This window comes from Drosophila elegans, unplaced genomic scaffold (assembly GCF_018152505.1).
Source record: "Drosophila elegans isolate 14027-0461.03 unplaced genomic scaffold, ASM1815250v1 contig_336, whole genome shotgun sequence".
NCBI classification, from domain to species: Eukaryota; Metazoa; Arthropoda; class Insecta; order Diptera; family Drosophilidae; genus Drosophila; species Drosophila elegans.
This window is the reverse complement of record NW_024545715.1, coordinates 95,439-107,910: the sequence shown is the minus strand read 5'-3', so window position 1 is coordinate 107,910 and position 12,472 is coordinate 95,439. Positions and strand designations below refer to the sequence as shown.

The window sequence follows — 12,472 nt, the reverse complement described above, 5'->3', positions numbered from 1 at the left end:
CCTAGAAAAGAATGGTATATCTTTGTCAAATCAATGCATTTCTCTCATGATTTTTAAATTGTCAATTTTAACTTTTTTCTACAATGAAAATCATTATTTTTGAGTAATTTAATAAAACTCATGGCATAATTATTATTTTTGATCAAAAAAAATAAAACTCAAAAATAATTAATATTTTTGATAAAAAAAAAAACTCAAAAATAATGATTCTTAAAGATTTTTATTTTTATTACTCAAAATAAAACTCAATTGTAAGTCTGTGTTAATTTGTTCGCCAAAATCGGTTCAAATCCTTGTAAAGAGATCACAAAGATACCCCCTAACTTTGTTTTCTTTTCTGCAATAAACAAAATTAATTAATTCATCGATTTTTATTTTGTCCGTACAGAAAAAAACGCAATTATTTGTCACGACAACTATGTTAGATTTTTCGCCAAAATTGTTTTATATACGTGTTTAGGAATCACAAAACCACACTTGAGGACTACTTGTTATATTAATATTTCAGTGATATTTATTTTATTTCAACCAAATAAATTTGATTTGCAGCTATATTGTTATATATTTTTGTATTTTTAAAATAAAATGATTTTAATATGATTTCAATAACAAAAAATGTACGTTTATTTTTAAGTTTATTTATTAATTAGCTTTACAAAAAATAAATTAGCCAATGATTCTTCACCAAGGTTGCATCGTTGGTCTGTGAGCATCATTTTGAGTGTCAAAAATGATTTTTCAACGCTCACTTGAGTTGCAGGAACTGAATGTACCACTTTGATCAGCTGGTATAAATTAGGGTATAAGAATTCTTTTAATCCCAGTACTCCATTATATTGGTGGTTGATCATATTGGCTTAAGGCTATAGCCGTAAGTTTCGTTGTTCCGCTTCCTAATTTTTTTCGTTGGTCCACCATCAGTTTCATCCTCTGAAGCTACGTCATTCGCTTGCAAGAACTCGTTTAATAACGAATAGGTGTTCGAGCTTTGCAAAACTAATAAATTATCAGCCTCAAACAACGTTGATGCGTTTGACGTACTGCAGGAAGGCTGTGAAGTCTGCAATGATATCTTCATAAATTATAAGTTTAAATTAATAAATTACATAAATACTGTTTTTTTCAATTGAAATAGGTTTAAAATAAGCTCTGGAGAGCATTACGCTAATTGGATTTGTAGTAAAACTCGTCTGATGCGTGTGTCCAAGTGTATGCTGCAAATTTAGGCTTACACCCCAAAAAGCACTCTTCCCTTTCACGGATGCACTGGATCAATGTCTGGCTTTCAGTGCTATCCGCTGCTGCAACAGGTGGCTTGAGCTCAAGCCTTAGCTTGTAGAAGTCACCCATAAACAATTGTGTCTTCTCAGTGGCAATATACGCTGGTTAGACGGTATCGACGAGCCTTCTTACAGCACTCCACTCATTTGCTGCCAAATTTTTTATTGCAACTTGCTCATCATATTGTATGTTGTATTCCAACGAGTCGCAACATCCAACAGTGTTTGTGGCAATGATTCCTCGTTTATTAAATACCTGCATCCAGAAAAAATTACACAAAACGATAACATAATGACTTTTAATATGTTTAGTATATATATGTTCAAAAAAAATGAAGCTGCGAGAATTTTCCGACGAACTTTTCAATCGCTTTCATGGCAGCTATATGATATGGCTGTCCGGTTTTATATAATATATATAACATTTAACAATATTTTATACACAATATAAGAAAGAAATATTAGATTTTAAAATTTGTATAAAAAAAGGAACAATAAAAACAAAAATAAGTTTATTTGTATATGTGTCAATAGCTAAATGTTTTTAAATAAGTAACAACCCAGTACATAAAAACCAAATGGAACAAATTTTAAATTAGTTAAATGTTTTTAAATAAGTAACAACCCAATACATAAAAACCAAATGGAACAAATTTTAAATTAAATACAAAACTAACAAATAAATTTACCAATTTTTTTTACGAGTTCAAATAAAACCATGAAATAAAATTTCCTGTATGCTGGCGTTCTTAAAAGCTTAACATTTCGTCGAGCTGTGTCAATGTAATCACCCAATTCGAGGCCTTGAAAAAATTCTTCACGGCAAGTTGAAGGCTGTGTGCTGCACACTTCACTGACTTTATCGAGTGAATTTTGTAACGAACACGGGAATGTGTGCGGCTAACTGGCAGCGTTCTCTACCTACGGTGTTCGGCCGTGCTCAGGAAAAATGGGTGTAGGGTTTCTGTGCTACCTAGAGAACCGCGCCGTCACAAAAGCTAGAATTGTAGACAGAGTTAAGGGCTAAACTAGACAAAACCAAAAGAAATCAAATTGTTACTAGGTATGAGGAATATTAGGTGTTGGTTAATTCCTCTTCAAAATCCTCCCAGCCTTACATGCGTTGGTCCGCTTGAATTTTCTGACCAGTGCCCGTTATAATTTAATGCAACAGTTTCTTGGGTGTCCCAAATCAGAACCGGTTTTACTTCATATCGATGCTGGTTTTTTATATTTTAAAACTGGCCCATGGAAGATCTAACCATTTTAGCTTACAATGTTTCATAAAAAAATTAAAGAAGAATTATATAAATATTTATGAAGGCATAATCATTTGTCAACAAATTATTAATTATAGATGATTTCAATATACTAAGCAGTAGATATTTCAAATGGCTTCAAAATGGGTAGATAGTTTATGATTGGGCTATTAATTTAGTACGTAATACTATTTGGCTTAGAGTAGATTTTTCAAAAATGTCGGCTATGCCGTACTTACAACCTTCTTTGACAGCTGAAATTCTAACGTAGTCAACAGGCCGGTGGACTTCCTGTTAATTGTTGTGAGGATTTCATAACATTGTTAGAATAGAATCAATCTAAGGCCAAATACACATACAATACCCTTCTCTCGATAAAACATTTCTTATTGATTAGTATTATTTTAGGATTAGAGTACATAAAAATTAGAAAACAACGTCTTTGGTTATACGGAGACATGCAGATTGCGAAACGTGACGATATATGGTGGTTCAGAATTTTCCAAACTGGGTTTGAGCGGAGTCGACAGCTGTGTTCGCTGGGCAGGATTAATGAAAATGTATCGGAGGTTATAGATGGCGCGCGGCTCGACTCGAGATTTAGGCCGGCTCCACGCGGTAGCAGCCAAGATTCTGCAAAGGCAACTAGCAGTGATCACTGGTGCGGTTTTGGGGTTGGGATTGATCCGTACCCTGAGTCGAGGTTAACGTCGTCTCCACGCAGTGTCAGCCAAGATTCTGCAAGGCCAACTTGCTGTGATCCCTGGTGCAGGTGTTGGGGTTGAGATCGATACGCAGTTTGACTCGAAGCTCACGCCGGCTCCACGCGGTGGCCGCCAAGATCCCCAAAAAAGCTACAGGCAATACCGTTTCACGCAAGTTTGGCGTTCCTAGTACGTTTCCATTTAGTAGACGAAATCCGAAATTTTCCTAGGCTCACCTTATTTCGTGGTAATACGACTCGTTAGATGTTAGGGCCGCGATCAAAATCGCATTGACTACGAATCCACACTAAATCTCGCCACTCCCGTCAAATTCCTTGTTGATTTAACAACAGTTGAAGCTGGCGCAAAAGTTCGGCGGTTATAGAGTTCTGGCTTGTGAAGAACACTTATAAAAGGTAAAGCGCGTGTGCTTTTTACGAATGCTCAGAATTAGAAGAACAAAAGCGCAAATGGCGATGGCTGGCCCCAAGGAATTTGACAAGTAGTGTTGGAAATTACGAACATATCGTTTAGTATTTTCTGAGGTAACAAGGCTGCCAGACTATTTCGGAACTAGAAAGCCTTAGTTCCTCGAAAAATTATATATTTTTTAATTATAAAATCGGGTCCACACCCCTACAATTTCGATATTGGTCAGCAGTCCTTCTTCGTCGAGATCCTCACCAGCAGCTTCTTCGTTGTCTGCACCCTCAAAATCGAAGTGTTGGGAAGTCCCACTGCTTTGACTATGTTTCTTCCGTTGCTCGCCGTAATGGTGTAAATTTTGTCTTTTGAAATTTAAAATTCTGTCAATATATAGCCTGATTCCATTGGCGCATTAAAACACATTTATTTACACAGGGAATCCCAAACGGCTAAATGCCGCATTTAAAATAAATGCGATTACGTTGCATTTTCAGTTGAAGCCGTCTGGAAAATACTAAAACGAACCGATACGTCAGCAGGTCCCGCTATCGATAAGATTCGGTGGTGACACCGACCATTGATAGCGGGAGAGGATCTAGCTATTTAAATTTATCCCGGTTCGCTCGTTAACTGGGTTAAATAGCCTTGAATACGTTCGCTGACTCATCTTGAGAGAGCGGGAGGGAAAATGGCGAACGACTTTGGTGTAGGTCAGGGTTTTGCTTTAGTTGCTGCAATAAGTCGTAGGAGAACAGTCGGGAAAAAATAAGTTCATAAATTCATTATTAGTGTTTAGATAATTTGAAGTGAGTGGTTATTTATTTGCAATATACTTATAAATGACAGTGATTTTTTTAAAATATTAAAGACACCGGGGACCCTATCTAAAGGGCCCCGGAAATTTAAAAGATTCGGGAAGGTGAACACTTACCAGGCGGACCTAACCTGGTCGTCGTCCACCAGCCGCAGCAGCATTAGCCGCAGCAGCATCACCAGCAGCAGCGATCGGCTCCAACAGCGGCAGCTGTTAGTGGCATCAGCCGCAGCAGCATTAGCCGCAGAACCATTAGCCGCAGCAGCATTAGTCGCAGCAGCATTAACCGCAGCAGCAGCATTAGCCTCAGCAGCAACAGCGATCAGCTTCCGCAGCAGCATTAGCCACAGCAGCAGCAGCGATCAGCAGCAGCAGCAGCCTCCAACGTCAGCAGCTCCAGCAACTGCCTCCGAGACGGCCAGATACGGAGATTCCCTCGTTGAGTCCGTTCCCGGAACGAATGCCCGCTCTGACCACGTGGTCATCTCTAAGTCCACCGACGCACCGCCTCCGGCCCCTCTTACGCAGACGCTGCGCTATCCTCCGGACCAATTGGCTCCGTGTGGACTCTCGCTGGATTTTGCCGCTAGCGATTTTCTCTTCTGGCTGCAGCTTCAACCACATCCGACGTTGAACTCTGCAATAAATAAGTTTTAGTTGTTATTTTTGTGATATCATACAGTCAAGATTGTCAAGTACTCACTGTGAAATCTAATCTAAAATTAGAGGCTTAATTCCGAACCCTAGCCGCGCGTCCAATTACGTCTAAATTGGGTCGCGAAATTTAATGACTTATGGGATTTATTTAGCGTACTTACCTTTTCAGCACGTCCCTTCTTTTCCCTTGGAGCTCCTCAGGATTAGGCGACCCGGTTGGCAAACGCCTCCAATTTAGTGCCGTGCGGCGATTTTGCCAAAAACTTGTAATTTTAAGCCTCTAAAAATTTCCCTTCTGTTGTTGCCGCTTTGACCGCTTCTCATCTGGGCGACGGTCTGAGATCGGCCTTAAGTGTTTTTAACGAAAAGAGTAGATTATTAGAAGGAATCAATAATGAATGTATTTTATTATTAGTCTTGCCCGAAATTAAATGTGAACAAGCTACCGAGATGTTTGTGTAAGTTACCTTGGGCGGGGAGATGAGCCGATCCTAATCCACCAGGAATAGACTCCGGTCTGCCGGAGATGGGGCGTGCCTCCTACATCATTTTTGGGGCACCCAAGGTTGGGTGGGTGCGTTGTGGCAAGGACATCGAAGCCACCAATTTCGACCAATTGTCTTAGTTTTATGATGTAAATATAACTTTGTTTAGTTTTGATTTGTGATAGAGATGGTAAATCGTCAAGTTAGTGATGTGAGACGTCCAATGAGTCGGAATCGATTGTTCGGACTGCAGGGCATAGGGGGTACTCCGCCCTGTGTAAAATATGTGATAGCCGAGACGACGGCGTCTCGCATATTCATATCTCCAGCCAGCCCTAGAACGGTGGCTTGCATGAACCACATGCAATTGCACCGTGGATGCGGACTGGTGGAGAAGATTTAAATTTTGTAGGGAGAAAGGGAGGCGTGTCCACTAGAAGTAGGATAATTGCTCCCGAGGCACAGTTCACAGGGTTTAGCTGTGATTTGGCGGTGACATCCTCTTCGAAGGAAATCGAAGGATTTGCATCCCAGGTCGTCCGTGCAATAATCACGAAAGGTTAAACCAAAAACTGTGATAAAACTGTGTGGCTGCTCGGCCACCGCGACTTGAAAGAAGAGCGCAAACTCCAAAAGGAAATCCTATGCGATCCTGCAAACATCCGAAGTCCTTATCTGGCGACTTTCAGCACAGTTGACGAGCGGCTTGTTTAGTGAGAATTTGGACAAAATTGTAGACGCAAGACGACTGACGCGGAGTCTACCGGCTGGTGATCGGCTCCATCTCCCCTTATTGAGGCTGGGAAAAAAATAGAGAAACAAATTTAGTCTTGAGGGACTTGTTTTTTGTTAGGAGTTAATTGTTAGTGTGAATTTGTTTAGCCTTATTTATTTATTTCTTATTTATTCATTGTTTATTGTTTCTATTTATTTAGTATTATTATTTATATAGTATTCACATTATTTAGGTGCATATTATTTAGTGGTATTTATTTATTATTTATTATTATTTACTAGCATTCAGCTTAATTTATTTATTTATACATAATTTGGGTTTTTGGTTATCACATTGAATTCGGGGTTTCAGAAGTCGTGTTAGGGGTTACCAAAATTCAGAATGTCAAAGCGACAAGGCAGCAAGCATGATCACCTGCTTCGGTCGAAGGGTTTTTGTAGCGTGTAACGTTCGACTAAAGTGCAAAGTACTTTAATGTTTTCAAGGATCTGTATTGGCTGCGCACGCTAAATATTCCGGCTCTAGCTCGTCGGCTTGGGGGGTGGAGGTCTTGCTCGTACAGATCTTGACACTGTCTACGTATTACTATTAATAAAATCAGAATTGAGCGTGCATGCGACAAAATCAAAAGCTAGATACTTAACCGGAAGAAAAGATGCATAAATTAGAAAAGAAAAGTTTTGAGAAATTATTGAAAGGGGACAGTGTAAAAGAAAGAGAGAGAGAAATTTGTTGTTTGCGACGCCGTAGATGTAATTTGGCTCGCATATTTCCCACCCTACCTATGACCACCTGCCGCTAGAGCATAACTCTGGTGATCCCTTGTGCACCCTACGACCGCAGAGACATCAGCGAGTTCAGTTATTTAGTTTTCTTTAAGCTTTCATTTTAATGATTATTTCAATTGATTTCAATAAGAACATTTTTAATCTTTCTTAGATAATTTACAAACGAGAAAACAATTTCGGCGAGAAAAGATAAAAATATAATACGCGTTAAACCTTATGGGTAAATACTGGGCTTCACAGGTGTATATAATTATTAATGTAAATACATATGTATAGTAAAAATAGTTAAAAATAATTATGGGGTATATTAAACAAAAATGATCTTTAAAAATAACTAAATAGTTATATGTTCAAAGGAAATTCAAAGATTTGTTCTTTCTTTATGATTACTAATATTCATTCTTAATTCAATATTCATCAGTGGTTCGCTAGTTAATTACTTTTAATTTTATTCAAAATTAATTTTTTTTTTTTTCAGAGAAAAAAAATTCTCAGTGTAAATTCATTTGTTTTGTAAAAAATTTTTTTTTTCAAAGTTAATTTTAGAAGTAATGGCTTTCTTACATTTTCGGCATTGATATATTTATATATATTTTTTTTTTGTTTATAAGAATTTAATTGGCGCTAATATTTTAAATTTTTTTTTTTTTATAATTTGAAATAATGGTAAAACAACTCACACAGCTAGTTCCTCGGCGGACGATCGATCTTCCGACGCAGGTAGGCTGGAAAAGAAATCAAGGCATTTCTGCTTTGACATGGTTATTGTTTTATATAATAAAATAATATAATTTAATATATATTATATTATATGTGCACTCAAAACCTTTTTTTAATTAATTTTTTCTTCGAATCAAAACGAATTTAAGAAAACTTTTGCCAGGAGATAGGAACCGTAAATTAACCGCGCACTAGATGAATCATAACTTAATTTAAATATTATAATTATATAATTAAATTAAATTTTTCATAACATAATTATAGTTACTTCAATATTCAATCGCATTCTTTTAATACATTTTCTTGATTTACGTTAACACAAGTTTAGGAATTTTTTCCAGTGTAGCCTGGTTGGCTGATATGCAAGTGTACATTTTCGCAAGCTGCATTTTTTTTTTAGGTTACAAATGAGGTTAAGATCGAGCCCTAGCGTAGTTTTAACATTTTTTTTTTTTAAATTTGAATTCGGGTTAGGGCCGATCTAATTGGGCATTTTTTCTTTTTTCTTTTTTTTTTTTTTTTTTTAGCCTACATTCTTATTTGGCCGAGGAAATTTCTCGTTAAATTATACGAGAGAGTGCTGCTTTAACTGCTGATCACTGAACAAAATTTGGGGGTGCTCCCTGCTTCGTTGATCACTGAATAAAACTTGGGGGGGGTGCTCCCTGAGGCACTGCGGCTTAGCAAAGGCGGGTGCTCCTCAGGGCGACTGCAGATCCCCTACAATGGGGTGCTCCTCCGGGAGGATCCGAATCGCGGGGCAGCGTGGGTGCTCCGCGGGGCAGATCTAAATGCGGCCAAGGTGGGTGCTCCTCCGGGCTGATCCAAAACGCTGGGCAGCGTGGGTGCTCCACAGGGCAGATCTAATTGCCGGCCGAGGGGGGTGCTCCCCGAAACGCAAAATTTCAGTCTTTTAAAAGAGATCAAAAATTCAGCACTTGAAAAATATTTAGTGAAAAACCCACACAACTCACTTTTTGCTCGAATTATTGCGTTAAAAAAAATCACTTTGAGAACTCCGAAATACCGCGTGTATATATATTTTTTCACTTTGCCGATTGGGAACGGATAAAATTGCACGCGTCTGACTGCCACGCCGGTTTAATTAAGAAGGAAGTTCAAAAATCAAGCGGCGTCGGTTGCGGCCTTTTCTAGAAATTTCTGACAGCTGAAAAGTCCGCCATTTCGGTTTAGGACAAGCTTCTCAGCGACAGCTGATCGTAGAACTATCTGGCATCACCCGCAAAAATACTAATTAGTATTTCTTTTGCTAAACACTAATTTCCGACACTAAATTTGGCTAGACATCTGGCTACTCTCCAAAGGTCGCTAAATACAAAAAAAATAATCGCCAGTTTTCAAGCCAAAACAAACAAACGTTCTTCAGGCGCCGCTACATTTTCCAGGCGAGGACGACGAAAAGATGTGGTCCACGGATGTGGAGAGCGCTACCGAGGCTGGCTTGCCGCGCATATCGGAAGGGTTGCCCAGGACTCCGCCAGGGACTGCAACAAGTGCAAAAAGAACCACAGGACACCGAGCTGCAGCAGGACCTAAGGCAGCAGCAGATCCTGGAGGGAATTGGTTCCGCGGAGGATGAGTTGTTGCAGCTGGACGATAAGGACGCAAGACTCCACGATCCTTTTGTGAATTCTGCTACAAGGTCGGCCGTTAATGTGGCTTTGGCACAGGCGGCGGAGACGCATCGGAAGGCCCAAGAAGGCGGGATCAATCAGGCACTGAGGGACGAGATCCGAAGTGGCTTCCTGGAAATGATGAAGCTGATGAGCGAGGTGTTAAGGCCTGCTGCTCAGCGGCCTCAGCTTCCCCTGGAGAGTTCCGCGAGGAGCCGCGCCTGTATGCCAATGTGGGGCCGGTAGCCGCCAACCAGCAATGGCGAATTGAGCGGTGGGGCGTAACCTTCGACGGGGAGGATGAGCGAAACTCGGTGAAGGATTTTCTCTTCCGGTTGGAGTTCCTGAAGCGGCAGTGCCAATGCCCGTGGCAAGAGGTGCTCCGAAACTTCCACCTGCTGCTTACTGGGCGGGCTCGGGAGTGGTATTGGATGCACGTACGTCACTGCAGGGTGGACAGGTGGTCTCAGCTTCGAGCCCCGCTGACTGATAGGTTCCGATGCCATCAGACGGAGCACGATCGGATGCACCAACTTCTGCAGAGGGAGCAGCAGCCCGGAGAAGGAGTTGGCGATTAAAGCCACGCAATGCAGCAGTTGGCGGCTCGACTGAAAAGGCCACTGTCAGAGTGACAGCTGGTAAAGATTATTAAAAAGGACTTGAGGGAGAAGGGAGGGAGAGTGCTGCGAAATGGAACGCAGTTTTGGACGACGTGGACGGACCACGTACACGCAGCCGATGCGGTATCCTCCGGCGGAGAAGGCCAAGGTTAGCGAGGCTATTGGCCCAGATCCTGGTGAGGATCCTCCGTGGCACGAGGTGGACGAAGTGCGGGCGAAGCTCAAGAATCCGTTCCGAGCCGGCTGCTGGAATTGCGGAGCCGTGGATCACGGGTTCCGTGACTGCGCAGCAACAGAACGCATACTGTTCTGCTACCGATGTGGGAAGCCAGACACCGTGGCTCCCAAATGCCCGGATTGTGCGGAAATCGGTCGGCTGGGCGATCCGAGGGCGGAGAGGATGCGTCCAGACAGGAGTCCCGCAGAGAAGAAGAGTTGGTAGTGTTAGATAAATGTTTACCTTCTAAGAATAGTAATAAGTTTGCATTACGATACTTACCTTATGCGGAGAGGATGTGGCGCTACCTAGAGACCAGGAACAGGATCTTTTCAGAGCACCAGTTAGGCGGGATGCTCGCAAGGTGCAGAAGGCCAGGGACCGATTTCGAAAACGTCGGGCCTGCTGACGCGAAGCAGGGGCCGCCGTGAAGCGGAGTTTATCGCGAGATCCCAGACCATTCGCCGCAGGCCTAGTCCTAACGAAGCAACTGACGGGGTTGTTGGACACTGGAGCGAGAGTTAGTCTGCTTGGTAAAGGTGGCAGAGAGCTGGTCGAGGCATTGGATGTGCCCGTCCAAAAGTACTTATCCGCAGTCCGTACGGCCTCTGGAGAGAACCGGTCAATTACAGGACGGGTCAAGCTACCGGTGGAATACCGAGGACGGACGGAACACATCCTCTTCTAGTGTGCTTTTGGCAAGCACTCGGACAGGCCCCAGCAATTATAGGCCACATCGATCCCGAAGGATGGAGCACTACGCTGAGGTCGAGGATGACGATGAGGAAAAAGCCGATCCCGAGTCCTGGACGCTTTCCAAGGCCGAGGAACAAGAGCAGGAGGAGATCAAGCAGCAGTTCTTGACTTTCGAGAGGGATGGCTTAGGTACCACCAGTCTGGAGAAGCACACTATTGAGCTGATGGACGGAGCCAAAGTTTTCAAGGATCGACCCTATCCGATGTCTCCCGCGAAGCAGAAGGTGGTCGAGGACGAGGTCGACAAGATGCTAGCGCTCGGAGTCATCGAGGAGAGCAAAAGCGCCTGGAGCGACCGCACCACCGTAGTATCAAGATCTGGAAAACACCGGTTCTGCTTAGACGCACGTAAGCTTAATGATGTGACCATCAAAGATGCTTACCCGTTGCCCAGCATAGACGGCATCCTGTCCAGAATCGACCAAACGTACTACATTTCCAGCGTGGATTGAAGTTCGCTTTTTGGCAGATTGAGTTGGAGCAGCAAGAAATACACAGCCTTTACGGTTCCTGGTCGGCCTCTTTACCAGTTCCGTGTGATGCCTTTCGGACTCTGTAACGCATCACAGAGGCTGGTGAGGCTCATGGACCGTGTGATTCCAGCTGAAATCCGCTCGAATGTGTTCGTCTACTTGGATGACCTGCTAATACTAGCGCCTGACATGAGAACGCACTTGAAGTATCTTCGCCGAGTCGCTGAATGCCTGAAAGAAGCAGGGTTAACCATTGGTCTGATAAGTCGAAGTTTTGCTTCAAGTCTTTGACCTACCTCGGCTTCATAGTGGGTGGAGGACGTCTGCGGATGAATCCAGGGCGTGTAGCAGCTATTAGGCGGATGCCTGAGCCAAGGATCATGAAAGAAGTGAGAGCCTTTCTTGGAACCGCTGGTTGGTACCGTCGGTTTATAAAGAACTCCGCGACGTTGGCAGCTCCGCTCACGGAATCCTTGAAGAAGACGGGAAATAAGAAGTTTTCCTTGAGTCCAGAAGCACAGCTGGCAGTAGAGTCCTTGAAAATGGCCCTAACTACTGCGCCAGTTTTGGTATATGCGGACTTCAAGCGGCACTTTTTCATCAAGTGCGATGCATCCCAGATCGCAATCGGTGCAGTGTTGTTCCAGCGGGATAAAGACGGCCAGGAGCAACCCATAGCGTTCTTCTCGGCCAAGATGAATTGTCACCAAGTGCACTACACCGTCACCGAAAAAGAATGCCTCGCAGCCCTGCCGGCCGTATGCGGAAGGAATGCCGTTCACGTGCATCACGGATCATGTCCATGAAAAGACCTTTCGGGTCGGCTGGCTCGGTGGTCATTGCAACTCCAGGGATATGACTTCAACATCGAACACAGGAAAGGAAGCGAGAACGTCGTGGCAG

The 12,472-nt window shown here is 42.6% G+C and overlaps 1 protein-coding gene and 2 long non-coding RNA genes across 5 annotated transcripts; all 3 read right to left on the bottom strand.

Moving 5' to 3' along the window:
• Positions 1-622: 622 nt before the first annotated feature.
• On the bottom strand, positions 623-4,031 carry LOC108146698. 2 transcript variants are annotated; one of them, XR_001774484.2, is made up of 4 exons: positions 3,480-4,031; positions 3,232-3,429; positions 2,779-3,172; positions 623-1,536 (listed from the first exon to the last, which is right to left on the bottom strand). It is a non-coding gene; the product is annotated as an uncharacterized LOC108146698 (long non-coding RNA). The 2 variants fall into 2 exon arrangements; XR_005977406.1 differs by lacking the exon at positions 623-1,536 and having other exon boundaries at positions 2,455-3,172; positions 3,480-3,797.
• Positions 4,032-4,801: 770 nt separating this feature from the next.
• On the bottom strand, positions 4,802-5,844 carry LOC121467282. 2 transcript variants are annotated; one of them, XR_005977402.1, is made up of 4 exons: positions 5,608-5,844; positions 5,302-5,487; positions 5,187-5,248; positions 4,802-5,120 (listed from the first exon to the last, which is right to left on the bottom strand). It is a non-coding gene; the product is annotated as an uncharacterized LOC121467282 (long non-coding RNA). The 2 variants fall into 2 exon arrangements; XR_005977403.1 differs by lacking the exon at positions 5,187-5,248 and having other exon boundaries at positions 4,803-5,120.
• A 5,825-nt stretch (positions 5,845-11,669) lies between these two features.
• On the bottom strand, positions 11,670-12,245 carry LOC121467280. Its single transcript, XM_041708591.1, has 2 exons — positions 11,866-12,245; positions 11,670-11,800 (listed from the first exon to the last, which is right to left on the bottom strand). The coding sequence occupies exons 1-2, from the start codon at positions 12,243-12,245 to the stop codon at positions 11,725-11,727; spliced, it is 456 nt and encodes a 151-aa protein (XP_041564525.1). The 3' UTR covers positions 11,670-11,724.
• Positions 12,246-12,472: the final 227 nt, after the last annotated feature.

What these genes read in the sequence shown, in the direction of transcription:
- LOC121467280 (XM_041708591.1), bottom strand. Translation starts at nt 12,245, where the DNA reads ATGGGTTGCTCCTGGCCGTCTTTATCCCGCTGGAACAACACTGCACCG. An exon ending in CCACCCACTATGAAGCCGAG is followed by an intron (nt 11,801 to 11,865) that starts GTAGGTCAAAGA and finishes TGCTTCTTTCAG; the next exon opens with GCATTCAGCGACTCGGCGAA.